Below are 27969 nucleotides of genomic sequence, written 5' to 3'. Positions count from 1 at the left end.
CCGCCCCTTCCGGGTACCCGCAAGCCCCACCCCCAGGGTGCGAAGGTACTCCTGTGATGTAACTGTTAACGGTCCGTTTCCGGGGCGGAGCCAGGGAGGGCGGGGAGTTTAGGCTGTGCCGACCCCTGAGCCCCCCTTCAGGTGACTCCAGCCCCTGGAACTCCGCACCCAGGGCCCTAAATGTCCCAGCCCCATTGCCGCCAGACCTCTCTCCTTGACGACTCCGCGTGCCGGCCCCTAGATAGCCGTCCCCCTGACGCCTGAACTCCCAGTGACTTCCTTAGCCTCAGTCCCAGCGCGTCCCGACGGGGCGCCGGGCTTCCGGGGGGCGGGGGCACCTGCCTCAGGGTACCTGGGGGCTGTTCAGACTCGTCACGGGAAGGATGGAGAAGGAGGGGGCGTGCGGCTGAGAACAAGTGTTCCTGTCATGCTGCTCCCCAGGAACCGTTCGGAGACCGGGACATGTCGCGACTGAGAAGATACGAGGTGGCGCTGGAAGCGGAGGAGGAGTGAGTGGAGGCGGGAGGTGCGGAGGAGGGCTGTGCGGCCGGGGGTGGGGGAAGGTTCGAATCCTGGGGCGGGCGGAGCGGCCCTCGAGGGGCGTGGGCTGCTGCTGTCCAGCCCCTGGGGGCGGGGCCTTCCTGCGGGCTGGGTTCCAGGGGTGGGGTCTGTGGGTCAGCCCCGCCCCTCCCGGCGCGGCTCTGCCTCTCTTCGCAGGATCTACTGGGGCTGCTTCTACTTTTTTCCTTGGCTGCGAATGTGGCGCAGGGAGCGGAGGTGAGGGGCCTGCGACCTTGCGGGGGGCGTGAACGAGGTTCAGTGTCGGAGGACGGATGTGGGGGCGAGTCCAGGCGCCCCTGCTCCGCCTCATGTCATTGTCGGGTCGCCCTACAGCTCGGCGCACCCCCGGGAGCAGAAGCTGGAGCCTCTGCGGGGCCTAATGAGCTGTTTGTCGAGCGGCCTGAGGCCTGCTCCCCAGCGCTCAGGTCGTGGTCTCCTCTGTCGCACCCCTACCACCGCTGCACAGACAGCCGGTGCATTAAAGATTTAAAGTCAAGCCCACTGCCTTCCTGAATTTACCGCCGCGGCCGTCGCTGGTGCTGGGAATCCCACGTCTTACCCTCAGGGCGTCCCTCCCTGGTAGGATGCGCCTGCATGTCAAGGCCTCCCAAAGGCCCCTCGCCATAGTCAGGGTTCCAGTTACTATCAGTGCCACATCCTCTCCAAAAGCACCCACCGAGAGTAGACCACATTCTTACCCTCTTTTAAATGTTCCTACAACTTCCAGCACCTACCGCCTTCCGCTAGCCCGAACTTTACCAAATGTCTGAAAAAACTTGTTTTCCTGGGAGTGGATCTGAAATATTTTAGCCAAAGTTACAGAGTCAGCTCTAAGTGAGAGGAAGGATGAGTTCCTAGAAGCTATCTCTAGCAGTCTACCTCAGGAGAGCGACAAGGGTTGAGGGTCTCCAGCCTTTCCTATACTGAAAATCTCAAGCTGGCTCCCCCAGTCTGAACACAGGTCATTTTGTTTTTAATTTTTTTTTATTACCTGTGTGTGTGTGCTTGCATGTGTGTGTATGCCCATCACAGTGCATGTGCATGTAGAGGTAAAAGGACAGCTTGTGAGAGTCAGTTCTCTCTACCATATGGATGGCTCAGGGATGGAAGTCAGGTCTGCAGGCTTGACACCACAGCCGTCTTGCCAGCCCTTGATCACAGTTTTAAAAATAGTTGGCATCAGTTTTAAAAATAGTTGGCATCTACTTTCTTAGAAGACTCCTGCCACTCCTAACCCAAATCGCTCTGGAGCCAATTAACCCTTAGAGTGGCCAGAGTCAGACTGGCCCTCCACATAGACACTAACTCCAGCACCAGGAAGGGCACCTGAGGAATATCGTGTGGGAACAGCCTGGATTCTGGTGGAGTCCAAAGCTGACTTGTAGCTTGGCGCTGCCTCTGCCATGGCAGATTGTGCTGGGAAAGACTTGGCCTCTGTATCTTTAGAGAAGCCAAAAAGGAGAGATGGGTACACAGCCAGGAAAATGTTTCTGCCTTCCAAAGATTTTCCGAATTGACAAGTCCAAGAGAGCTCACAAATGGCAGGCAACCAGTTAACAGAGAACATGAAAGACAAGATGATAGAACGGAGGCATTTCCTTGGAATTTCTTTGGTGCTACACCCAAGCCCTGGGACAAAGGTCTAGGACTGGGAGTAAGAGATGTTCTGAAGCCTCTACTACTGAAAATAGAGGTTGTGGTTACCTTCAAGTGTGCAAACTTCTAGCCATTTCCTCACGATATGTACATCAAAGACCCCTTCAGAGGCTTTGTGCAGCCCTGGGCCCATATCTTCCCCAACTGTTATGAGACCCCTGAGACAATGTCCTGTGGGTTTATGGGGTTTTGGGGTCTCACCTTGGACAGAAGCAAGACTTAGGTTTTCAGCCTAGCTATAGCAAAACAAGCTGCTCAGGGGCAGTGGGAGTCCTGTCCCAAGAGGATGACTGGCCTTGGAGCAGAAAATGCAACTTCTAGATTAGGAATGGATTTTTGGAGTTATGACTCAGTTTATATTTCAAGTCCAAAGCAGAACTTAAGCATTGAAATCCCCAGATTAGGAGTCTGGGCCATTAACCCAACAAGCATGCCCCACCTTAGGCAGTTTGCAGCTTTCCAGAAGGAACTGACTCAAGATGAGTAGGAATTTTGCATGGAAGAGAATGACAGGAAAAATAGGATGGGGTGCTTGGATTTTGGGGAAATGGGTATTTCTGAACCTGGGTTGGGAGGGGTATGTTCCTTAAAGCCCAGAGTGGAAAGAATAGAATTTGAATCAAAAGAGAGACCTAACTTTGCTCTTGAGTCTGATGTCTCCAACAAGCCAGAGACTAAGTCTGGAACTCCCCAGGCTCCCACTGACAAGCTGGCATCCATGGAACCAGAGGAAGCAGAAGCAAGAAGGTGAGATTTGAGAGAAGGGCTTTTGTCTTCTGGGAGTTTGGTTGATTTGCTTGTTTGTTGAGACAGGGCCTCACTATGTAGCCCAGGCTGGCCTGGAACTCACTGTGCAGACCAGGCTAGTCTCAAACTCACAGAGATTCACCTGACTCTGCCTCCCAAGCACTGGAAATAAAGACATGTTCCACCATATCTCACTCCTTTCCGCCTGTTTTAACACCAGCAATCCAGCATCAAAGGGCTTTTATTTTTCCTCCTTATCCACCTCAGTCTCCCTCCTCATCCTCATGGTGCAAGTCTCCCTGTTAGCCAAGAAGAGTCATGGGCCCAGTCCCATCAATTTCTCCTGATAAAAATGCAGGCCAGGGCAGGGAGTAGGAAGGAGAAGATGAAGGCAGGTTCCTCCCCACTCACAAACTCTTCCATCAGAATATGCATGTACTATTACAGAACAAAGGGGTGACTGTAGAGATACAGGTGTGTTGCAGGGGGCTTTGAGGTATAACTGGCTCTGTGTGATTTTTGTCCATGATTATACACATTCATGGGTGTGACTTTATGAGGTTACATGACCAACGTGTGACTGTGAATGTGTGGCTGTGGATATGAATGTCTTAGTGGATGCCACAGTGGATCATGGCCGTCCTAAGCGCCTATAACATCAGCCCCTACATCCTTCACTACATCTCTCCCATCTTCTCTGTTCAGGGCTTATAAACCCATGGGGAATGGCAGTCCTAGAAGGGGATGGGTCAGTGACAGCAAGCCAAGAGTTAGAGCTCAGTATCACAAGATAAGCAAGGCATCGCCACCTGTCTCTGACTCACCTAGTGCCCAAGGCAAAACACAACTAGATAAAAGGTGGGGGAGTGGAGGAGAAAGACGTAGCTAGGCTGAGCATCATGGAGGGACTGTCTCCTACCGGCAGCCTCCTGCTGATGTTGCTCCTGAGCCCGACCCCTGGAGCAGGTAAGTTCTCCGAGGGTATAGAATGCTGAGTGGATAGACTAGGACCAGAAAGCTCACCCTCTAGCTAGCTAGTGGAGCAGCTGTGGGTCTAGACCTTTCTGAAGACCTGGCCTTACTGTTCTCCAGGCCTGCCACTGCCCTCCAGCACTACCTGCTGTACTCAGCTCTATCGACAACCACTCCCAAGCAGGCTACTGAGGAGGATCGTCCAAGTGGAACTGCAGGAGGCCGATGGAGACTGTCACCTGAAGGCTGTTGTGTGAGCTCTGCCTTCAACCTTCATGCTTCTAACTTTGCCCTCAGTCAGAGCCCCTGGCAATTCTAGCCCCGAGACATTTCTAACACCTACTCAAGTTTTCATCTGGCTCTTGTCCCTAACCCTGAACCCTGAACCCTGTACCTAAGCTCACCCCCTAAACGTGGGCATAGCTTTGGACTTTTCCCTTCCCAGGCTTCACCTGGCTCGGCGCAGTGTTTGTGTTCATCCCCAGAACCGCAGCCTGGCCCGGTGGTTTGAGCGCCATGGGAAAAGGCTCCAGGGGACTGTACCCAACTTAAATCTGGTGCTACAAAAGAAAATGTACTCAAGCCCCCAACAGCAAAACTAATAAAACATTAGACAGTAATATCCAAAAACTTCTTCCGTCTCTGTTTCAGCTCTTCACAGTCCCCATAAGGGCCAAGGCCAAGACCACACACACTCTCCAATCATCTATATACATACATACACACAGTCACACATACACAGACATGCACATCTGTACACATCCCTTGGGTAGACCTCCACCTCAAGGGTGACGTCAGAGGTCCAGAGCACGAGCAGCTGGCAGCAAGGTTGGAGTGTAGTGTCTCACAGAGCAGGGCTTCCAGGCTTCCCGCCGAGACCTCCCTCCATGGGCTTCCAGTGCTCTGCCTCTCTGCCTGTCCATTTGACTCCCCCAGTCTGACAGGGTTACAGGAGAAATCAGCTGAAGTTCTCCTGGCTCCTCTGCAGGTCTGGAATGCCTAGAAGAACAGGGAGCAAATCAAGAGATAGCAGGACTAGGTTCAGACATTCCCAGCCAAACACCCTGAGGTGGAACAGAAGAGAGAGCGCTACTCTTGAGAGAGCGCTAACACCCTAAAGATGAGGAGGTAGCACAGCTCCCATGCCTAGGATTGGGCTGGCAGGATGCTCAGGGGTAAAATATGCTAATCAAGGAATCCTAATGACCTGAATTCAGTCCCCAGAACCCAGGTAAAGATAGAGAACTAGCAACAGAACCAAGAAAGCTGGGCCCAAGGGTCTCTTCTGAGACTGATACCCCAACCAAGGACCATGCATGGAGATAACCTAGAACCCCTGCTCAGATATAGCACATGGCAGCTCAGTATCCAAGTGGGTTCCCTAGTAAGGGGAACAGGGACTGTCTCTAACATCAACTCAGTGGCTGGCTCTTTGATCACCTCCCCCTCATGGAGGAGCAGCCTTACCAGGCCACAGAAGAAGACAGTGCAGCCAGTCCTGATGAGACCTGATAAGCTAGGGTCAGATAGAAGAAGAGGCGCACCTCCCCTGTCAGTGGAGTTGCGGAGCGCATGGGAGGAAAAGAGGGAGGGAGGGTGGGACTGGGAGGAGCTACAGCTGGGATACAATGTGAATAAATTGTAATAAATTAAAAAAATAATAAAACTTAAAAAAGATAACTCCACAAAGTTGCCCTCTGACCTCCTAATGCATGCCATAGCACATGTGTACATTCACATTACACAATAATTTTCAAATCGGGGAGAGGAGCGAGCATTGATTCATTTAAGGGGGAAGGGTTGATATCCAGTTCTGACACCTTGAAAATGAAGGGCACTGCCTGGAATTCCTAATGCTCTTAAGATGAAAGAAACCCATTTCTGAGACCAGGCATTCAAGAACAAAAGGTCTACCTCCTTTGCCTATATAGAAAAATGAGAAGACCCAACTCCAGTGATTCCTAGGACCCATAAAATTAATAGGACATCAGATTCTTAAGTCAGACATTCAAGTCAGGGCCCAGATTACTCAGCGCTACTCACCTGGAAGCTTGTCCACTGGAATCATTGGTGCCAAGAATGCAGGTTTCTGAGGGCCATCCTTCCCACCCCGTCTCAGCCTGAAGCATAAAAGGGCAGCTGTCTCCCTAGTCTCCAAGAGGACTTATTAGCAAAGGGTGAAGAATTAGTGAAAATCATGATGGAGAGGACAGTCAGGTGGGGAGAAGTGGTTCAGCGAGCAATCAGTAGGGTGTGGGAATAGATGTTGTCTCCGGGCATCAAAGCAGCTGTTGGGGGTTACAGCTAAGGAACAAGTGACACTTACCAGAGCCCTAGTGCCAGGGCTCCAACAGCCAGGCCAAGGAAAGAGAAGATTCCCAAAGATGCCAACACAGCCACTTGCTCCAATGGGTCCCTGTGATCTGAGAAGGCCACACATAACTGGGAAGGCAATGTTAGTTAGCCATTCTTGGTGCCACCTTCTATCTGGGACTCCCATCATCCATACACCTTTGTCAATCCAGCAAACTTACCAAGTGGCCTCAAGCCTGGCTGCGAGGAAGGCCTTGGAGAAGTGAGACTGTCCTGAGCTACTGTCTCTTGCTGCTGTTTGTGTGCCTGTCTCCCATTAGGTAGCTCATCCTGCAGGGGACCTGAAGGAATGTGAAGCCTGAGAGGTGCATGTAGAGGCTTCTACCTTCCTAAGGCAGGGGCAGGGCTAAAACCTAGTTTAAGGTGAGGGCCTAAGAGGCAGTTTCAAAGGGCATGGCCAGCTTCTGGGGAGCTGGCTTGTAGATTTGTAGATACCTGGTCTATACGTGCAGAGGCGCCAACTCAGGGCTGAAGTTAGGGTAGGGCTTCAGGCCACCAAGGCTATAGTGTAGGACAGCAATAGCACTGCTGAAGGGCACTCAAGGGGGTGTGTAAAACTGTCTATGGGGTAGTTGTTTTAGGGCGAAGGCTCTGTCTCTCACCAGTGCTGGGAGTACCCCAGGCCTCTGGGCTCCAGGCACTCCAGGTGCCAGCATCCAGGAAGTCCCTGGCACTGACTCGTACTGCATGGGGCAGCCCAGCCACAGCATCCGTTATTACCTCTTCCAAGCCAATGGGCTCAACCTAGAGGGAAAGATGTTCATCAGGGCATGATCCAAGCTTCTAAGTAGAGAGCCTACCCAGGCCAACCCAGCAGAGAGTACCCCTTTCTCACACTGCCATCTCTATCAACCTGGTAGAGACAGTCTAGGTCCCATGTTGGGTGGCTGATGGGACAGAATCTATGTCCAGGGTTTGGAGAATATGAAAGCATGCAGTAATTTAGAGGGTCTATGGTGTTAGTCTGTGTGTCTTCAAAACTTTGCTAAGCTACTTGTTGAGGCCCAACTGTGGGCCTCTCTGTCTCAGACTCCTCATTTGTAAAACAGGGGTGACTGTACCTAACAGAGATAACGTATGTCAAATGTGTGGCGAGGCGCCCTCACACAGGCAGCTCTGAATGCAAATTAAGAAGTAAAGAGGCTGGTTCCCACAACAGATGCCAACCAACCTTTGACATTTGAGGAAGTAGAGATTCACTGTTTTCAGCTAGATATACAAGTGTGTATATAAGAAGGGTTCTCTGGGTAAAAGGTAACCCCTTTCCTAAAAGTTATTATTATCTGTGCGTGTGTGAGTGGGTATGGCAGTCAGAGGACAAACTCAGGAGTAAGTCCTTCTGCCTGCTACATTGTTTGAAAAAGGCTCTTTGTTGCCCTCAGCTGCATAGCAAGGCTAGCTGGCCCATGAACTTTGAGGGATTCTCCTGTCTCTGCCTCCTCCCCTGTTGCTATTGGAGCTCTCCGGTTACAAGCTACACTCCTTCACCTGACTTTATGTGGGTTCTGAGGATTCAAACTCAGGTCCTCAAGTTTACACAGCAATTTCTTTACACATTGAGCCATTTTCCCAGTCCCTAGAAGTGATTTTTTAAAGCCATTTCTATCTTTCACAGACAGGCTTGCACTACAGCTACCCAGGACAGAAGTCCTACCAGCTGCAACTCCAGTAACCAGCCCAACACCTGGGAACTCTATAGGAGGGCAAAATCGGGTCTTTTTAGACCTGCCAATGCCTCAAAGCTACGCAGAATAGTTAAGATCCCAAAACCAGGGTCTGGAGAGACGGCTCAGTGGTTAAGAGCACTTCCTGCTCTTCCAGAGGTCTTGAATTCAATTCACAGCAACTACATGGTGGCTCACAACCATCTATACTGGGGTCTGAAGCCCTCTTCTGACATGCAGGTATACATTCATATATACATACATTCAGAGCACTCATATACCTAAAATAAATAAATAAAATATTTTTTAAAAGCTCCCAAAGCCAGAGACAGAACCCACAGGTCAAGACTGAGACACACTGCAGCCCTCACCATGGACCATGCTGGATGCTGTGCTGGGCGGTACTGCAGCCGGAACTTGAGCAGGAAGTGGGGTTGGCGACGCCATGAGGCAGGGTATGTCCAGCTGGCGTGCAGGCGTCTCGGGTAACCAGGTACTGATTCCACCCGTAGTCCTTGGGGTGGATCAGGACGTACTAAGGGTGGCCAGACAAAAAAGTTCAGGAAGTGACAATCCCTTCCCACAATGTGTGTGTAAAGGTGCTTTAGTCAGATACCTCCCAGGAAGGAGGGGAAATGTCAAATTTGATCACTCATTTAGCCTCAGGACCTGTCTGTCATCCTTATTATAAAATAAGCAGCAATCCAAGAGCACAATTTGATTATCTGAATGATGAAGGTATTCTTTCTGCCGTCCATGGAAGATTCATTGGCACAAATTCCACCATAAGGTTATTGCCTTCTCCCCTCCCACACTCAGATCAAGAAGTAAAAGGGAGCAGCAAGCCTTTCCCCTGCACAGGGAAAGCATGAGCTTGGACTGCCTCCAGCATAGGGCCTAGAAGCAGGAGTCAGCAAGGACATAGGTAGCAGCAGGAGCCTGTAGAGTGTGTACAGAACCCATCCCTGTGACTACTTTGTCTTTCTGTATGAAAAGGAGAAGACCAGTTGGAAGTTAGGGCAAAGGGGATGTGAGTCTGTTTGGAGTCCCTGTGATGTGGATCTGGAAGGAGGCCTCGGGGTCAGGGTACTCACAGATGCTCTGTAATCTCACATCCAGTAGGCATGTGCTGGCTCCCAGTGGGTTCACCTCAGTCACATTGATCCTGTACTCGCTCCAGAACTCTGCCCCATAAACTACACATCGGGAAGCCTCTAGAGAGTCCTGAGGGCATGGCCAAGGCCCTGTAGATGGGCTTTCCCTAAAAGGGAAGAATAGTCTTGGGTTTTGAAAATAGGACATGAGTTAGATTCCCCAATCTCTCTCATGTCCTACCTGTGACTCTCAGCTCCTGGCAGGGTCTTCTTCCTGGTAGAAAGGGTGCCATCTGAGGTCAGGAGGAAAAGAGGGGCCCCTACCTTCTCTAAGGATTTGTTAGAATCTCCTTCCCTGCCTCCCATACCAATATCATACCAGCACCCCCAACTGCATAGGCACACATACCAGACACACCCTCGAATACCTGTAGGAAGTAAGGTAGCGGGTGGGCAAACCGCTGACCTGGCCCGGACTCCAAGTACAGGAGAAATTTTCATAGTCTACTGCTTGGCAGGAGACTTTGGGACGAGCTGGGGGAACTGGAGACAGGGGCACAGCTGGAGACTGAGACATCCTTAGCTCCTCCCTATCCCAAAGGGCTTGCTCAGGTCCCAGGTCCTTGAGAATCCCATGGCCCCTCACTGCCACCTAACTCACATCCCAGCTTCAGGGTCACCATGCCCCCAGATGCACCATCCAACGTCTGGCAGATGTAAGTGCCCTCACTGGTGCTGTCCACCTGGCCCAAAACCAGTCTGTGTCCTAGTCCAGAATCAGGTCCTTGGAGCAGCCTTGACTCCCCATCCCGAAACCAGGACACTGGTGTCCTGGATGAGATGAGGTGATGAAACAGAAAGAAACTGAGTCAGGCCACGCAGCTGTTTTCTAAGAGCTTCCAATAAGCTCTTTTCTAAGAGCTTGGAATAAAACCGCAGTTTATACCATGCCAGTCACCTCAGGAGGCTGAAGCACAAGGTTCGTAAGTTTGAAGCCAGTCTGAACTACATAGCAAGTTGCAGGCCATTCCCAGATACCAAAATAAACAAAGTAATAAAATAAAAACAAGAGAGAGCAGAGACTGACCCAAGCCCAAATTCCCTTCATTTTATAAAGTCCCTTGCAGTCTACTTCTGCCTTCCTTTATCATGCCAGCCTTCCATCCCCACAGGCCACATTTGCCTTTCTGTTCCTCAGCACAGAGCTCATTCCCACCTCAGGGCATTCCCAAAAGCTGATGCCTCTGCCAGGAGTGTGTCTGGCCTGTACGTGGCTGCTCCTTTCCACCTGGCCAGATTCTTGTGTGCTTACTGTCTGTCTTCCCTACCAGGTGAGAGCTCTTGAAGTCATGTGTCTTGCTGTATCTCACACACTAGGCCAGGCACACAGCAGGCACTCAAACACGCTGGCTGGCTGACAGGTTGATGATTTTGGTAGTAGGTATCAAACCCAAGGCCTTACATACCAGACAAGCACTCTGGCACCAAGCTACATCCCTAACTGGCTATATTTTCTACTGAATAAGTACAGCTGGAGGGTTAGGACAGACAGGAAAGGAATACAGCCTGAAGGAGCAAGGGTAGGAGGGAACAGAAGGCCTGGGCAGGGTCAAGAAAGAGTGAGATTGACAGTCAGTCGAGTCGGTGAACACTTACCCAGCACTCACTCCAGGGCAGCACAGCATTGCGGGCCTGCCAGGCTGCCCATACTGGACCCCTGTGAAGGGAATTTCTGGGGTGAGGCCCTTCTTTTACACCTCCTTTCCACTTACAAGAGCAACAGGGTGAGAAGCAGGCTGCTAAGTTCTGGGTGGGGCCGCTGTGTCAAAGCATGAAGTTATACTAGGGAGCAGAGAAACATTTTCTTACCTGGAGGACCCCAAGCTTGGGGGCAGGAGGAGGAGGAAGACACCAGGGCTGTAGCCACAACCACCAGGACCCTGCTCAGCCCTGAACAGCTGCTGCTCATCTGTGGGGAAAGGGGGGGCTTAGGAGTTGCCCATCCTTGAGCTAAAGCCTGGCTCATCCCCTCCAAAGCTGGGGCTTCCTTAACAAAAACTGAGGCATCAAGAGAAATGAAGCCATTGGAAGTGACTAAGAAATCTAACCTGAAGTCCCCTTTCCCACGATACACCCAGTGTTGTTTTTTATTTGTCCTTGTGTGTGTATATATGTTTTTGTATGCTTGCATGCATTCACAAACACACACACACATACGAGTTCATCCCAGTCCTGGGCGTAAGGCCCAGAACAAAAGCCAGAGGCAACAGACCATGCCAGCATACACACACACACACACACACACACACCACCCTTGGCACCCACCCCTGGCACTAAGGACTGGCACTGGCTCATCCACTCACATTAACCCATACAATCCAGCTGCTGGGAATTCTGGCCATTCAACCCCAACCTGACCAAGGCTAATTATTGCCTCTGGCCAACATTCAGCAAGCCTCATCACCCTAAGATAGGGAACTGGCTTGATGGGCCCAAATGCACCCCATAATCCCAACATGAGACCGGCCCCTGCTCTGGCAGCCAAGCCTCTGGGCTCAGCCTGGCTTCTTGGGCCACTCAAATGAGCCTGGTTTGAATTCTTGTTGGTCTCAAGCCTCTGAGGCTGGATGGAGCTAGGGTGCAGGCTGGGGCTGCAGAATTAAGCGGATCCAGATGCCCTGGCTGCCAGAGGCTGGGAGTGGGAGATGAGCCAGCAGATGGAGATGGAGACGGGGTGGCTGAGAAGGGAAGGAACTGGGAGCCTGAAGGAACTGGGGTCTGGTGTGAGGGCCACAACACCAAGTGGGGGGGGGCATTCAGGACCAAAGGCAGTGGGGCTGGAGGACAATATGGAAAATGTCTGGGTTGGGGCAGCAGGACGTAAAGTCTGAGAAATGAGCAGACAGGGAAGGAGTGGGGTGCTGGGAGAAAGGGCTGGAGAGGAACAGCAGCTTGGCAGTAGTATGGAAGAGGCAGATGGCAAGCCCTCAGCCAAAGTGCCAGGAGACCCCGCCAGAGTAGAGCAGTAGGCCTTCATATATCTGTGTCTGACCTGACCCGGGTCCCCACTCCCATTTACCCTATTTTGCCCCACCCTACCTCGGTAATCGCAGTGGCTGAGTGTCCATGGCCTCCTAAACTTCCTCCTACAGGATACAGCACTGTCTCCTGCTCTGCTGAGTCCTGGGACCCCAGAACCATGTCCTCCTTCCCATGCCCTGCCCCGCCCCCTCTGGGCCTTAGAGCTTAGCAGGCCCCCTCCTCCCACCCCTTCTTCGTCCCTCCTCTCTCATTCCCTTCCACCCCAGGGTCTGGGAAGGAAAGAGGCCTCCCCCCTTCACCCCCCTCAAGCTGGAAAGGAAGCCAGAGACACGGCCAGGACCAGCAAGAGGGAGAGGAGGGTTGCTTCTGCTTGTGTCCCTGCCGCTAGATTTCCTGTGTTCTCACAGAGCCTCCAAAGCCTCATTTACTCAGGGACTCACTAAACACATTTAACTAGCACAAAGACATTCACTTGAACACATATGGACACAATGAAAAAATTAACACACACACACTCATTCCTATTCTTTCCACTGTCTAATAAATGTTTCTTTGGGGCACAGCTGGCTGTGTTTCCAGGGGAAAACAGGGCTCACACTGGAGAATATAAGGAAAGGCTAGAGTCCAGTTCCCCACTTCCCTGGAAGTTCCAGCCATCCATTTTCCCCCTCCACCAGCTGGGCCCCAGCACCAGGAAATGCCTTTGATCCCTTGGTGCCAGATATACAAGACTCAGGTTTACCCTTAGACTCATGTTCTCAGATACAGTCAGATACAGATACACACACTCAGACACATTTACATACCTCACGGAGACACATACTTTGGGGGGGAGGGTCCCAGAACTCCCTAAAAGCAACTCCTTACCATGGGGAGTGCATAGGAGCTCTTGGCAATGACAGATGAGCATCATAGCAGGGTTACAAGTCCTTGTGTGGCCAGAGACAAGACGAAGCAGGGGATTCAGGCAGAGGAACACTGAGGTACAGACAGCTTGGCGACAGAACCAGTAAAGCAGAAACACAGACACACCTGGGAGAAAAGCTGTGAGAAAACATGAAAATCTCTCCAGGAAGACAGTCATGGGGATGGAGAAAGAAATGTAAAGAAACTTGAGTCAGGGGTGAAAACAGAAACACCAGTAGCTTAGGGGCCTAGGATATAGCTCAGTTGCCTAACATGCACAGACCCTAGGTTTGATGCCCAGCGCCATAAAAACACACCTGTAATCACGGCAATCCAGAGGCTTAGGATGCATGTGGCCTTGTCTTAAATAAGAGCTGTGGACCAGTGATGACGTGATGGGCCTTACTTTCTCCGCCTTGGAGATGGAACCCGGGCCCTGGCTCTAGACAAGCAGTCTATCACTGAACTGCATTCCCAGCCCCCATCAGGTCTGGAGAAGAGGAAGAAGGAAAGCCATGTGCCTTGGGGTGGGGTGGGGTGGGGGGATCTGTCTATGCCTCAGGCTCCGTAGAAAAGTCCGTCTCCCTCGACAACTGAAGTAGTTCCCGAATATAAGAACACAGCTTCACTCCGTCCACAGTCACAGCCTCTCTCTTGCTCTTCAATGTGTGTGTCACACATTAGCACACAAAAACCCAGCCACGAGCTCTCTCAAACCCCACAGAGCTTCCCACAACACATTTCCTGGTGTGTACACAGCCCCTCTCACAAACAAAAAGTGCACGCCGACAGACGCATTCCAAAACAGCTGCTGTGCCAAACAGCCCCAGCTGGAATCACACTCTCAAACGCAGTCACGTCAGCTGTCAATACCCCAGATGACACCGTGTCAGAGTCTCACACACGGACTCACAAACACAGTCAAACTGCCTTTCAGATCACACAGCACCCTGCCCCGCCCCTCTTGGCAGGGCTTAGGAGTCAACACCCAGGTCCCAGCAGGCCTCACCTTCCGCGGCTTTCGCCGCCAGCGCCCTCCGCCCTCACCCTCTGCCCCAGCCTCTCCTCCCTGCAGTGCTGGGCTCCTGCAGTCGGGGCGGCTCCTCCAGGCGCCAATAGAAGGAAAGAGGTGAAACAGGGGGGGCTCTCCGCCCATTGGAGCCTCCAACTGCCAATCACTTCCACCTCCTCTGGACACTTCCTGTCCCGTCTGGAACTTAGAGGAGGGTGCTGGAGTAGGGTTCCGAGGACAAAACCTGGAACTGTATTCCTCAGACGTCTCCTGAAGACCTGTCCTCCCAGGGACAGCAGGCCTGAAAGTGCCCTGCCCTCCCAGCCCGGCGTTCCATACTGAACTACTGCGCAGCTGACTGCATTCAATGAAGGTGCCCCAGACTCCAGATAAAACAGGGAGACAGAGGGTTGTTCTAGTTCTCAAACTTAGTCGAGTACTATACTTTTAGAACAGTCAGGCCCATGCCAGTTAAATCATTATCTCTGCCCGTTCCATGTGGACTCCAGTACCAGAACACTCCCCAGGTGGTCCCAAACATTAGGCAAGGTTAGGGGGCGGTGCCTATGTGCTGTAAGAAACCAGCCACTAGCCAAGTGACAGGCGCCTACTCTCCCTGATTTCCAGACCCAGGCAACACTGCAATCCCAGGGACCCCCAACACCTCCAAGGTCTCAGAATGGCCCAAGGTCCTTCAGGATGGCAGGAATAAAAAGCCAGGGTACTTAGAGGTCAGGCCCAGTTACTTGACTTCTCAACCCTAAGACTCAGCTCCCTTGGAAAAGAATAGACAAGAGCCTTCTAGCCTTCCCTGTGTTGCTCACAGCTCTCACCTTTGCTTTAGAATCTGGAGAACCCATGTGACAACCAGTCTCATAAATCAAATGGCTTGTTGTTCCTCCACTATCACAGGGAAAACAGAGAGAATGGGGTGGACTCAAGGTCATTCTAGGCCCTAGATCTACCTCTGGCTCAGCACCCGTTTCCACCCTGTGCAGAGTAGATTGGTACCGAAGCTACATACACTACACACAGAAACCGAGGAAGCCAAAAACACAAAGCCACATGCATGCTCCCAACCCGCCCCCTTTAGCCCCTGTGGTCTGGAGCAGACTCCAGCTGTGGCCACTTACAAACCCAGGGTTCTGGCGAGCAGCCCAGGCTGGGATGACCACTGGTACTAGGATTCTGCTCACCCTCTCCCCACCACACTGAGGCTCAGGCTTGGTGAGCTGACAACAGGTATTGGCCTTCTAAAGATTCTGCCAAGCTAAGATTTTTAAATAGCCGCCTAAACTAAAATGATGTTTATGTCACAAGTTAAGAGGATCACATATAATACTGAATGCTATTCAGAGAATGGAGGTAGAATTTTTTTTTCCTTCATACTTAGGACTGAACACAGGGCCTTACCCTTGTCAGGGAAACACTATCACAGAGCTATTTCTCAGGACCTTTTATCCTACGACAGACCCACTGAGTTACCCAGAATTTGCAGTCCTCCTGTCTCAGCCTCCTTGGTAGACAGGATTACAGACTTGTACCAGGAGGCCCAGCTTGCTTTGGTTTCAGAGATTAGGTCTTGCTAGGCAACCCACACCAGTCTCAAATTCACAAGTTTCCAATGTGTGGAACTATAGACATGCACCATCATGTCTGGCTTGGGAGGGAATTTTGCATCAAGTTTTTGAAAATCTGTAGGCAAGAGTGTTTGCAATCACACTTAGCCTTGACCCAAACTCCAGAATGTAAGTGCTCGCACTCCTCGGGGGTCAGAACACACGCTTAAAATCTGAGATTCAGTTTTATTTATGTCACATCTGTCCAAATTCCAGGCCCCAGTTCTGTCAGGCAAGGCCCTGATATCATCCCCATCAGTCGACACCTGCTGTTTCCTTGTCTTTCTGTGCCAGGCTATAATGTACCTCAGGAAGCACCCTTAGTCTTTCTGCAGCCTAGAAGGAGACAAGGAGCAATCAGGAAGAATAAGGGTCACCTGGAATGGTCTGGAGTTCGGGGCCCAGGAAATACTGAGGAGGGCATATGGGATTGGAAGATTGGTAACAAGGCTAGCCGAAATCACCAGGGGGTGGAGCTGAGGAGCAACTGAGTTCCTACCAACGCCTAGATTTTTATGAGGCTTCTCAGGGTCATGACTGTTGAGATCACTTGAGGAAATGAGGTGAGAGGAGATATGAAGAGCCAGGATGCTCTGAGGCTTGACCTGTTCAGGAGTGAGGTCCCGCTGCGCCTGAGCAAGCATTTCATAGCCAACCATGAATTTCCGGACTGTAGCAGAGCGCAGGAGTGGAGGGTAGTAATGAGCATGCAGCTGCCAGTGGCAGCAGGTGGTGTCAGTCTTCAATCCTGTGGGAGCCCCTGACCAGAAGAAGGCAGAGATGATCAGGATGGCCCTTGGTTAAGGCTTCAGTCTAGCCCCTCCCCTAAACTAGGCTAGGAGCCTGAATACTGTATCTCCCAGTGTTGGCCACCAGGGGGCACTGAGTGACAGTTTCACCACGACGCTCCACCCCCAGTCCCAGCAACCCTGCTTTGGTAACTTGTTTTAAGGCTTGGTAAGGATTGTAGTTCTCTGAGCCAGAAACTAGGGGCCGGGAAACAGTGCTGGGGCTACTCCAGCCCCAAAAGCCTTACCATGCCAGCCCATGGAGTAGGGAAAGGATGTCTCAAACAGGTTGTCATACTTGCTCAAGAGCTTCTTCATGATGGAGGCTAGATCTGTAATAAGAGTCTGATTTTCATCCAGTCCCATCATGGGCATTCCATCCACTACCAAGCCCCAGGGTCCTGCCTGGGACACTCACCATCACGCTCGGCAGGGGTCAGCTCAGGCAGCCGCCGCACCTGCCGCCGGGGCAACAACAGTGTCTGGAAAGGCCACACTGCCCAGAAGGGCACCAGGACTATCCAGTGCTCACTGGTTAGGACCAGACGTTCCTAGACACACCGAACGGAAATGAGGTGTACCCTAGTGTAAGCTACCATTAGCTTCCTTTAGATGACTGCTGATGCCCTATCCCTTCACAAAAGGCCTCGCTCTCTCTCACCTTCCTAAGGAGCTCTTGGCGGCCATATTCCAATAATAAAGGCTCCCCATGCTGGCTGTGGTAGCTCTGCTGGGATCGATCTTCACGCTGGGCAATATCTGGCAGGAAGCTGCTGGCCCAAACCTGTCAAGAGACAAGAACAAGGAAGAGCAGGCATGTACGTTATGTCTAGGCCTCCCCATTACCAATGAATTTCTTAATCTAGTTCTCCTGCCCACAATGCAGGCATGGACTCAGCCAAGAAAGCCATTATAGTCCCTGACACACTTACCTGGCAGTGGGGGTGGGGGTTAGAGCAGCCCATCATAGCTCCTTTGTTTTCAAAGATCTATTGGGCAGGAGTGGACAGATTTAGTAGTCAGAGGCATCAAGTCAACCCCCTCCTGCCAGTACCTTGTGGAAGCAGTAATGCGACTCCCCAAAACCTCACAGACCTGCACCCAAGGGTACTGGACACCCAGCTCCTCTGTGACTGAGGCCCATGAATCGATGACAGCTCGGATCTCAGGGATGGACATGAGTGGCAGCGTCACGTCCGACCAGGGGTGAAAGCACATGACCTTACTAGGTGGTGAGGGAAGAAGGGTTGACAGAGAGACAGGGATTAGGGGTTTGGGGCAGGTCTTTGGTCTTCAACCCCGGGGCTGGAGGATGTACGAGGGGAATCCGTAGTTACCAAACTCCTCTGGCGGCCTCCGCTCGGAAGAGAGGATGGTCACTGGGCCCTGGGATAAAGGAGCGTCACTCTGCAGCACAAGCTCCCCCGACACACCCAGGCCTTCCCAACAGTGGCTTATTGAGGTACCTGGATCCGGAGCATCGGGCTGCAGGGCTGGGAAGTCATTGTCAAACAGGAAGGTGCCTTCATAGTGGGGATTCACCTACTGACAAGAATAGGCTAGAAATACTACCACCTGGCGGATTCAGGGGCTACACAGGCTTGCAAGGGAGCCAAGCGAGGAAGGTCTACTCTAGGGATCAAAGCTGCTTGACCGGTCCAACCCACGAGCAGGCGCACTGCCCCCTCTTGTGGGCAAAGGGCAGCAACAAGGAAGACCGATTTCCTCTACCTCACTTGGTGGCCGTGTCTTACCTCCCCATTGGCTCGCGTGGCCCCGGGACACAGAGGATTGAGTGGGTCATGGCGAGGCACTGTCTTCAGAAGCTGGGGCTCTATCTGTCCTTGCCAGGGTCGCTTCATGCGATGGGCTGACACTAACACCCACTCATCCTGGAGCGGGTTGTAGCGAATATGCTGGTGTTCTGGGGACAGTCAAGATCAGTCAGCAAAGAACCTTGTCTCCCTCTTCCCGGAATGGCTCTACTGCCCCAGCCGGCTCAAGCCCAGGGGCGCTCGGTCGGCCCAGAGTTTCTAGAAGCTGAATGCTGGCGGAGGGGAGCTAAAGGGTTAAACCCTTGCAGTGTCACATGACCTGCAAGCCCTCCCTCCCTCGGCCCGCCGCCCCGGCCTGGGCAGGGGTGCCGGCCCTGACGCTGGGACTGGACTAGAACGCCCTAGGGAAAAGGAAGGGTGGGCTCCGCGCCGCAGCTGGTCCAGGCTGCCCAGCAATTACCGCTAGCCCGGAAGGTCGCTGCCATGGCGTCCGCCTCTGACGCCTTCTGGCTCTGCTCAGGATCAGCTCCGCTGTGCGACACGAGGCCACCCGAATTGACCTCCGGTCAGTGAAAAACGTCCGAGGGCCTAAGCTCACCATTCTTTTTTTTTTTTTTTCCCGTCCACCCTGGATGATTGGCTACCTGCCAGCACGTGACCAGGGATCAGCCTGCCTATGAGGGCGGGGCTCAGGACCGCCACACTCCTCGCTTAGTAGTCCTGGTGGAATCTCTCCACACCCGATTGGAACCACTTCTCTGGAGAGCGTCTGTGAAAACAGGTTGCTGTACCCATTCTTCTGACCACGAATTCAGCATGTATTTACTTAGGGGGAAGGGACGTTTTCATACGCGTCCCTAATGGCCTTTGGCCGCAGTTACCCTCCTCTGTTACTGTATCCTCACCCGCTGAAACCGTTCTTCCCAGTGAGCGCCCCTACTTTCATGTCCAGCCAGCATGAGCGTAGGGGACTCCTCCCGCCAGCAACGTTTAACTACCAGTACTCCCTCCGGGCAGGGTGGGGCCTCAGGAGCCCTTCCCCCATCCAGTGTAAAATACTGATGGGCCCAGCTTCAGGTTTTGGGCAGTGAGTTCATGAGTGTAGTGGCCCTGTGTCAGAAGACGTCGTTCTTGCTGTGCCAGGCGCCTACGTTTTGTGTGGCGCTTACGAATGCCCCTGTGCAAAGAACAGCAACATCTGGACTCATAATGTCCTGGAGCAGCTGTGGAGCAGCTGTGGTGAAGAAGCAAGTTGGGGGGGGGAACAGAGGGGCTGGGATGAGGGCCTTGATAGGTGAAGCCTAAAGCCTGGCCCTTCAGGTATTGCCTGGAGGTATGAGTACCTCCATCCTCATCACCAGAAATAGACTTGGGAAAAAAGAGCTCAATAATGGAATGTGGGCTGTGGTAGCATACACCCGTAATCCCAGAACTCTAGAAACAAACAGGAAGTTTGCAAGATCAAATTCAGCCTGCACAGGTCTACAGAACAAGACCCAACCTATAAATAATAATAAAGGAAACAAAGAGAAAGTGAAAGAGAGAGAGAGATTGAGGAAAAGGGATCTGCCAGACACCGTGGTGAGTTCACCTGTAGTCTCCGCTAATCTAGAAGCTAAAACAGAAGATCATTAGAGCCCACCTGTTCCGGACCATCCTGGCCAATATAGTGAAAACAGTCTCTAAAAAAGCAAAAGGCTGGGGAAGGCGATACACACCAGCGTTTAAACGGCAGACTTCTGTGAGTAGCCTTGTCTACATAGAGAGTTCTAGGCAGCCCAAACTACTTAAGAAAGACCTGGTCTCCAGCAAAAGGGGAAATAAATAAATATAAAAATGTGATCTCTAGACGACAAGTAGCCTCAGCCTCTGTCTGAAAACATCTTATGTGTTTTCTCTTTTATGATTTATTTATTTTCTTTTATGTGTGTTAGTGTTTTTCTAGCACTCATGTCTGTGCATCCAGAACTGGAGTAATGGATCGCTGTGATCCACCATGTGGGTTCTGGGAATGGAACCCAGATCCTCTGCAAAAACAACAAATGCTCTTAACCACTGAGATGTCTCTTCTGGGGCCCCAGAGATATTTTCCTTCCTTCCTTCCTTCCTTCCTTTCTTTCTTTCTTTCTTTCTTTCTTTCTTTCCTTCCTTCCTTCCTTCCTTCTTTCTTTTTTTTAAGATTTATTTATTTATACAATGTTCATCCTGCATATGTGCCTGCATTCCAGAAGAGGGCATCAGATCTCACTATAGATGGTTGTGAGCCACCATTTGGTTGCTGGGAATTGAACTCAGGACCTTTGGAAGAACAGCCAGCACCCTTAACCTCTGAGCCATCTCTCCAGCCCCAGAGATATTTTCTTAAGAAAGTTTGATTTTGTTTAGAGGGAGCTTGTTTTTGTTTAGGCATTGTTACTGTTTTCCTTTCTTTCTGAGACAGGGTCTTATGTCTCCCAGACTGGCCTTGAACTCTCTATGAAAAGGCATGATTTTGGACCTCTCATTTCCTTGCTTCCACCTCCTCGCTACTAGTATTACAGGTATGTATCACCTATAATATCACGACCTCACTGTATTATAGGTATGCAGCCTAGGCAGAGGCAGGCATGCTGGCAGCTGAGCTACAAAAATTGGGTCATTGGTCATTGATCTCTGCCCTAGAATCCTCAGTCTGGAATCTGAAGAGGCCAGTGGGTTGAGGGCAGAGAGCAGGGACTGAAATGTGAGTTTTACCAGTCTGGTGGCTGCTCAGAGTGCAGCAGAGGATGGGGACAGGAAAGGGGAAATGTTCTCTATCCCTTCTGCTGACTCTCCATGACTAGACTGTGGCACTGCTTCTACTTAGGAACACCAATGCTTCAGCGTCACTCCCTAGATTGTGCCAACTGACTCCTGATACCCTTCAGGGGCATCGTCATACTTCTTTCTCGGTGTCTTTTCTGAGGGAAGGAGGGTGGTCTAGGTAGGTCTTCTCCCACCTAGATCCCAGATACAGGATATCTGCTGTGACATTTGGAGAAGATGGCTGTCATTCCCATCATGAAGTCACTCAAAACCATAGGATTTTTTTTTTTTTTTTGAGGTTTCTCTGTGCAGCTCTGGCTGTCCTGGAACTCACTTTGTAGACCAGGCGGCCTTGAACTCACAGAGACCACCTGTCTCTGCCTTCTGAGTGTTGGGATTAAAGGACTGGGCCAACATGCCTGGGAGGATTTTTTTTTTTTTTAATGTACCATTCTGGAGGAGTTTTCTGAAAGACCAGAGAGGGAAGCTGTAGGCCTGATGGTCTCAGAAAATTCCATGTTTCTACATGGAATGAGGGGCAGAAGCCTGCTACCAGAAGCCCTCTGAGTTCTGGTACTGTGTGCACAGAGGTTGGGGCTGTTATAACAACTAAGATTACTTACCCTAACTCATACAGACAAGAGACATGTTTCTATCTATAGTGCAGCTAGTAGTTGAGGCTGAGAAAATGGGATTTGTTTATTTATTTATAAGAAACTCAGTGAATGGGGCTGGAGTGATGGCTCAGAGGTTAGGAGCAGTGACTGCTCCTGCAGAAGTCCTGAGTTCAATTCCCAGCAACCACATGGTGGCTCACAACCATCTATAATGAGATCTAGTACCCTCTTCTGGCATGCAGGCAGGTGTATATGCAAGCAGAACATTGTATACATATAAATAAATAATTTTTTAAAAAAGAAACTCAGTGAAAATGGTCAATTTAGGAATGACAACGATGCCAGAGACTGTTCAAAACATGTTTCCTCAACCTTTCATTCTCCACTAGATTTCTCAAAACAAAACAAAGACATCATAGTCCATCTCCCCACCCTTTACTTTTTGTTGTACAATATACTACAACATGGGAAAATTAAAGGGCAATTGAGAAACGTTTACAAGCTGTGGTCCTGCTAGTCCAACAATGGCTGTCTACCAGTGGAAGGTTCAAGAACCCAGTAGCTGCTCAGTCAATGAGTCTGAATGCCTCAGCTAGTCTTTAGTATAGGCTGTAAAGAAATGGACTTGCCATCAAGAGCAAGAAGAAACTTCCTTTTTCCGTGTCCTTTACATAGGCTGCCAGCAGAAGGTGTGGTCAGATTATAAATGTATCTTCCCACTTCAAAGTTCTGGATTAGAACTAGGTCCTCCCACTTCAAATGATTTAATTAAGAAAAGCATTCCTTAGCAGGCCTTGGTCTCACATCTGTAATGGAAGAACTCTGGGAGGCAGTGGCAGGCAGATCTCTGTGAGTTCAAGGCTGGCCTGGTCTACAAAATGAGTCCAGGACAGCCAAGGCTACACACAAAAACCCTGTCTGGAAAAACAAAAAGCAAACAAAAAAAGAAAAGCATCCCCCACAGTTGTGCCCAGTTATTTGGATTTCACTTAATTCCAGATGTAGTCATATTGACCACCAAGAATAGCCATCATGGGCTGGAGAGATGGCTTAGTGGTTAAGAGCACTGGCTGCTCTTCTAGAAGTCGTGAATTCAAATCCCAGCAACCACATAGAAGCTCACAACCATCTCTAACGGGATCTAATGCCCTCTTCTGTCTGATGCCACCTTCTGCATGCAAATGAGCCTTTATATGCATAAATAAATAAATTTTTATAAAAGATTAGCCATCACAATAGGTGTTGTGTAACAGTTTCCTCCTAGGATGGAAACATCCCATCTTGTTAAGCTCCTTGAGCATGAAGGTAAACAACTGAAAATAGCTTCAGAAAGTTCCTGAAACTGACCAAATTCACTAGTCCCCCTCCCCTCCCCACTCCCACTGTAATAAGCAATAAACACCAAGACTCTCTCAGACAAAGGGAAGCTGAGCTGCAACAAAGAGTCGAGAGAGCATAGGAGAGGCCTGGAAGAGGGTTAGACCAACTGAGTTGCTTGGAAAGGGCACCCTGAAACCGTTGAACTGTCTGCAAGCTGTGCAACATTTTCCAGGTGCCCAGCTTTTGCAAATAGTCAACCATGTTGGAGTGAGTTTTGGTGATGCAGCTGTCTTTGAGTCATTTCTGCTCCTGTACGCAACCCCAATAAAACTCATTGGTTCACCAAATTGGATCTGGGCTGCCCTAGGTTCACTATCTGGTGGTGTTGTGTCTCCCTAGGAAACATCTTGTCAAACAACAAAAGGTCTTCTGTAACCAGCAAAGGTGAAAAGAACAGGGCATAGAATTTCCTAGTTTTATTTTGTTTTTAAGTTTATGTGTATTGGTGTGTTACCTGCAGGGTGTATGTATGTCCATGCACTGTGTGTGCACAGTTTCTACAGAGCCAGAGAGAGTCAGAGCCACTGGAACGGAGTTACAGACAGTTGTGAGCCACTGTGCACCTGCTAGGAATCAAACCAAGGTCCTCAGGAAGAGCAGCCGGTGCTCTTAACCACCGGGCCATCTTGCCAGCCCCGAGATTTCACATATTTTCAGAAGCTAGGCCTGGAAATGTCATATAGCATTTCTGCTTCCATTTCATTGTCCAAAATAAAATCACGTAGTACATGGCCCTGTGTGACTACAGAGGATACTGTGGGATGTACTGTGATCGTTGAAGAGCAATAGAAAGTTTATCTGCCACATATTCCTACTGAAAATCTAATGGTCGCTCTCCATGCATGTCTTGAATCCCTCGGTTACATTTGACTATAGACCCTTTATCACTCCTATGCATAAGGCTTTTTTCGCCCTTTACGAGTTTGGTTGTTGTTCTTGTCATTCTTGCTTTAGACCTGTGTCTCCTATGACCTCAGTTGACTCCAAAGCTGGGGGTGACCTTGAACTACTGATCCTGTGCCTTTCCTTCCCAACTTCTAGAATTACGAGTGCCACCACTGTCAGCCTTACGCTGACAGTGTAACTAACATACATAACCCTAATCATGTGCCAGGCTCTAATTACATTAAAATATTAACTCATTCGATGATAATCACAGTGAAGGTATGGGCTATGACGCAGATACTTTTAACTTATTTATTCTACATTATAGATAAAGCTGCCAATACATACTCTTAAATGATAAGACATACGGGCTCTCTTCCTTGGACCTTGGTCCAATTCTGGCCCCCTCCTCTTTGTAGCCCAGAATCATTCTGTGGCAAAATCTAATCCATAGCTCCCCAGTGGATAAATCTATTGGTTTATAGGGCCTTGCACATTTTTGTGCTTCAGAACATTAGAATGAACTGTAGGCTCAGAAAACACCATGCAAAACAAGCATGGTTGTTCACTCCTTTAATCCCATCACTGTCGAGGCAGGGACAAAGGCAGAGGCAGGAGGATCTCAGCGAGTTCGAGGCCAGCCTAGTCTAAAATAGCAAGTTCCAGACCCGTAGGGCTACATAGCGAGACCCTGTCTTATACACACACACAGCATATTCATATGCTGTCTTGCCCCTCTGCTCTTTAACTCTTGGAATGGTTCCCATCAGCTGCAAAGACCGCTCTCACGGACACTTCAGATGTCACCGCTTCCGGAAGGCCTTCTCTAACGTTCACAGTGGCACTATCTCCTTCTCGATTCTGTGCTAGCAATCAGGAGTCCTAGAAAACTCTAGTTCTGGGTTCGGGAGCCCAAGCGGTCATTCTAGGTTTTCCCGCCGTTCACCCCCACAGAGCCTGGCGCTAGGGGTCACCAGGACTGAACACTTCTGGGTGGCAACCGGGAGACGCTGCCCCGTCCCCTCACCAACCCTACGGATCGCGCCACCCAACTCTATGCTCTGCCCCCTAGAAAATGGTTCAATCCAGAGGGCGGTGCTAGGTGACCCAGACATTCCGATTGGTCCGGGCGAGCCGTACCACGGTGGCGGGGGCGGCCGTGGGCAGCGGCTCTCGAGGCTGTGAGTACATAGCCGGAGGCCCCGGTTCTGCCCTGCGCTGGTCGGTGCCAGGCTGCCCGCTGGGATGCAGTGGGCCGTGGGCCGCCGGTGGGCATGGGCCACCCTGTTTCTGGCTGTTGCCGCCGTGCTGACCCAGGCCGTCTGGCTGTGGCTGGGAACGCAGAGCTTCGTCTTCCAGAGGGAAGAGATAGCGCAGCTCGCTCGACAGTACGCGGGTGAGCGGGTGAGGGCGGGGAGCGGGGTGGGCCGCTGGAGCCGAGCGGAGCTGTGCGAGGGCGTCTTCCCCGCCAAGCCCCAACCGCGGGCTCTCATCCACGCCGCTCCTTTTTGCATCAGGGCTGGACCATGAACTGGCCTTCTCTCGGCTGATCGTGGAGCTGCGGAGGCTGCACCCAGGCCACGTGCTGCCGGATGAGGAGCTGCAGTGGGTGTTTGTGAACGCGGGCGGCTGGATGGGCGCCATGTGTCTTCTGCACGCCTCGCTGTCCGAGTACGTCCTGCTCTTCGGCACCGCCCTGGGCTCCCGTGGCCATTCGGGTCAGTGCTGGCGGTGGGCCGGACTGGGAGGCTGGGCTGTTGGAGGACCGGTGCTCTCCATTCTGAGGTTTGGCTGGGCCGTGTGCTGACAAGGTTACCCTGATGGCCGGTGTCTATTTTATTGTCACTCAGGGCGATACTGGGCTGAGATTTCTGACACCATCATCTCTGGCACATTCCACCAGTGGAGAGAGGGCACTACAAAAAGTGAGGTCTTCTATCCAGGTGAGTTAGGAAGTTCTGTCTGAGGGAGCGCCCTCTAGCTAGGGAAGGGCATAAGCCGTGGACAAGGCCTGTTAAGAAGACCTACCTGTGATCTCCTTCTCCCTCTGGTAAGCCACAGGTGTTTTGGTTAGCTGAGAAACAAAACATGGCAGTTTCCGGTCATAGTGGGCAGATTTTTATCAGCCTGTTTGACCTAGCCATTATTCCAGCAATTGTTTGGGAGATACTCAGACCAAAAAGTTAAGACAGACAATTGTTTCCCAGACTCCTTTTTAAACTAGTGAGGCAGTATGGGGTTTTTGTGTTTTTGTTGTTGTTTTCCCGTTTTTATTTGTTTTTATGGGTGTTTTTGATTACATATACGTGTATGTATACATGTCTATGCGCCTTCAGTGCCTTCAAAGAGGGCACCTGATCCTTGAGACTGAAGTGACAGTTTGAACCGCCCTGTGGGTGCTGGGAATTGAACCTCGGTCCTCTGCAAAGGACTAGAGAGTGCTGACTAGAGAGTGCTCTTAACTATGGTGCCATCTGGCTAGTTCCTGTTGTTGTTTAATGGGCCTCTGGATCCATTTAAAAGAAGAAAGTTTGGGCTTGCTGGTGTAAGGCTAAGTGTCAAGCTTTGTGCTTGAACAGCTACATTTCTCAGAGAATCTAGTGAGTCAAATTAGCCCAGCCCAGGGTTAGCAAGATTTCCACTATGTACGAGTGAGGCTTGGGAATGTGGATGCCCGTGACCTCCATGTATTATTGGGCCATGGCTGGGTGGGGGTAGCCTTCCATGGCCTCCCCCAAGGGAGGACGTAGGCCAGGTAATGCCATAGAATATGTAGGAGTAGGCATTTCGGTCTGTCCCCTCTGATGGGAGAGCCAGGCCAGTTGTGGGGGAGGGTGCTAGAGCTTCTTGAAACTGTCTTTTCATTCCCCACCTCTACATAGATAGTACACAGGCCAGGGCAATGCAGTGTGGAAGGCCAGGGCAGAGCTGGGCATCTCAGGAGGCTACTTTCTCTTTGTCCCCCAGGAGAGACAGTTGTGCATGGGCCTGGAGAGGCAACGGCTGTGGAATGGGGACCAAACACGTGGATGGTGGAGTATGGCCGAGGTGTCATTCCATCTACCCTAGCATTTGCACTAGCCGACACTGTCTTCAGTACCCAGGACTTCCTCACCCTCTTCTATACCCTTCGCTCCTATGCCCGAGGCCTCCGGCTTGAGCTCACCACCTACCTCTTCGGCCAAGACCCCTGACCAGACAGGCCTGAAGGAAGACCTGTGGATGGACAATAGTGGCCAGGATCACATTCATTTACTTGCTGGAACTCGTGCTCAGACAGCAGCATAACCCATGCAGATACTAAGTCCCTGCTGTGTGAGGAAGACATACATACTTATACGTCCAGACACACCTCTTTGGGAGCCAGTGAGACACCCGGAGATGCTAAGACTCTTATGGACTGTAAGATCATGCACTCATCCATCCAGAGAGGGTCCCCCACATATATGTCATGGGGGCCAGTCATGTTTGAACACACATCACAAGTTTGACTTGCTGACTCAGGCTTTTCCAGAGCTTCCTGCTGGCATTCAGGGCTCTGAGGTTAAGGACTGGGGTGGATGTAACACTGCCTCTCTCTGATGCCTCAATCCAGTAGTAATCTCTCAGGTGAAGGAGAAGAGGAGCCGCCCTTGGGCTGCTCCTTCACCTGCAGCGATGATGCCCTCCCCTTCATCTCCCGTTTCCTCACCATATGCCTTATCTCCATTCCACTCCCCTATGCAAGTGCCCCTGGGGCTCGTCCTCCATTCCCCGAGCAACCGACTCAGCTGGGGAGGATGTATGGAGTGCTAACGGGAGGAAGGGCCTCTATCACGGAGCCCCCTGTTGGGCTATAATAGAAAACCTGGCTTAAGACTAGGACTTGCCCCAAAAGAGAGGGTCCAGAGAAGTAAACCTGGGTCCAAGGAGCAGCCCCATTCCAAAAGAAGCCTTTAGTGTGAGTGCACCCTATCACTTTCCAGACATTCTGCTGCATTCTCTGTCTACCTGTGTGTCTCTGTTAATAAAAACATGTTAAACAGTTCCCTTCTCGGGTCTGCTGCCTCCTGGAGCTCTTCAGGAGAGCCTGTATAATCTGTAAGACTAGTTTT

General features: G+C 51.1%; 4 protein-coding genes across 16 annotated transcripts; 2 read left to right on the top strand and 2 right to left on the bottom strand.

The window, feature by feature from the left end:
* Window positions 1-16: 16 nt before the first annotated feature.
* On the top strand, window positions 17-4566 carry LOC110547121 (C-C motif chemokine 27). Of its 6 annotated transcripts, XM_060378286.1 has the most exons (6): window positions 17-141; window positions 442-509; window positions 718-777; window positions 2867-2964; window positions 4057-4189; window positions 4382-4566. In XM_060378286.1, the coding sequence occupies exons 2-6, from the start codon at window positions 463-465 to the stop codon at window positions 4536-4538; spliced, it is 495 nt and encodes a 164-aa protein (XP_060234269.1). In that variant the 5' UTR covers window positions 17-141; window positions 442-462; the 3' UTR covers window positions 4539-4566. The 6 variants fall into 6 exon arrangements, with proteins under 6 accessions (XP_060234269.1, XP_021490112.1, XP_021490114.1 ...); XM_021634437.2 differs by lacking the exon at window positions 718-777 and having other exon boundaries at window positions 2912-2964; XM_060378294.1 differs by lacking the exon at window positions 17-141 and having other exon boundaries at window positions 148-509; window positions 2912-2964.
* On the bottom strand, window positions 4557-14185 carry Il11ra (interleukin 11 receptor subunit alpha). Of its 5 annotated transcripts, XM_060378244.1 has the most exons (15): window positions 14025-14110; window positions 13333-13505; window positions 12977-13153; window positions 10937-11036; window positions 10724-10784; window positions 9729-9898; window positions 9496-9610; window positions 9309-9341; window positions 9068-9234; window positions 8345-8508; window positions 6912-7053; window positions 6471-6590; window positions 6263-6378; window positions 5980-6056; window positions 4557-4935 (listed from the first exon to the last, which is right to left on the bottom strand). In XM_060378244.1, exons 3-15 carry the CDS (start codon window positions 12977-12979, stop codon window positions 4731-4733), a joined length of 1473 nt encoding a protein of 490 aa, XP_060234227.1. In that variant the 5' UTR covers window positions 12980-13153; window positions 13333-13505; window positions 14025-14110; the 3' UTR covers window positions 4557-4730. The 5 variants fall into 5 exon arrangements, with proteins under 5 accessions (XP_060234227.1, XP_060234233.1, XP_060234213.1 ...); XM_060378250.1 differs by lacking the exon at window positions 12977-13153; XM_060378230.1 differs by lacking the exons at window positions 12977-13153; window positions 13333-13505 and having other exon boundaries at window positions 14025-14185.
* A 1627-nt stretch (window positions 14186-15812) lies between these two features.
* On the bottom strand, window positions 15813-18832 carry Galt (galactose-1-phosphate uridylyltransferase). 2 transcript variants are annotated; one of them, XM_021634497.2, is made up of 11 exons: window positions 18670-18832; window positions 18189-18358; window positions 17901-17976; window positions 17772-17820; window positions 17530-17659; window positions 17367-17423; window positions 17096-17218; window positions 16853-16985; window positions 16683-16766; window positions 16146-16406; window positions 15813-15982 (listed from the first exon to the last, which is right to left on the bottom strand). In XM_021634497.2, the coding sequence occupies exons 1-11, from the start codon at window positions 18692-18694 to the stop codon at window positions 15954-15956; spliced, it is 1137 nt and encodes a 378-aa protein (XP_021490172.1). In that variant the 5' UTR covers window positions 18695-18832; the 3' UTR covers window positions 15813-15953. The 2 variants fall into 2 exon arrangements, with proteins under 2 accessions (XP_021490172.1, XP_021490173.1); XM_021634498.2 differs by having other exon boundaries at window positions 16252-16406; window positions 18670-18831.
* A 1847-nt stretch (window positions 18833-20679) lies between these two features.
* On the top strand, window positions 20680-27902 carry Sigmar1 (sigma non-opioid intracellular receptor 1). Of its 3 annotated transcripts, none has more exons than XM_060378281.1 (4): window positions 20680-20749; window positions 25393-25593; window positions 25726-25818; window positions 26843-27902. In XM_060378281.1, exons 1-4 carry the CDS (start codon window positions 20695-20697, stop codon window positions 27067-27069), a joined length of 576 nt encoding a protein of 191 aa, XP_060234264.1. In that variant the 5' UTR covers window positions 20680-20694; the 3' UTR covers window positions 27070-27902. The 3 variants fall into 3 exon arrangements, with proteins under 3 accessions (XP_060234264.1, XP_060234257.1, XP_021490164.1); XM_021634489.2 differs by lacking the exon at window positions 20680-20749 and adding an exon at window positions 25024-25271; XM_060378274.1 differs by lacking the exons at window positions 20680-20749; window positions 25726-25818 and adding an exon at window positions 25021-25271.
* The last annotated feature ends 67 nt before the right edge of the window (window positions 27903-27969 follow it).

This window comes from Meriones unguiculatus, chromosome 1, assembly GCF_030254825.1.
Source record: "Meriones unguiculatus strain TT.TT164.6M chromosome 1, Bangor_MerUng_6.1, whole genome shotgun sequence".
NCBI classification, from domain to species: domain Eukaryota; kingdom Metazoa; phylum Chordata; class Mammalia; order Rodentia; family Muridae; genus Meriones; species Meriones unguiculatus.
The sequence above is the reverse complement of the archived record's forward strand: the minus strand, read 5'-3'. Positions and strand labels throughout refer to the sequence as shown.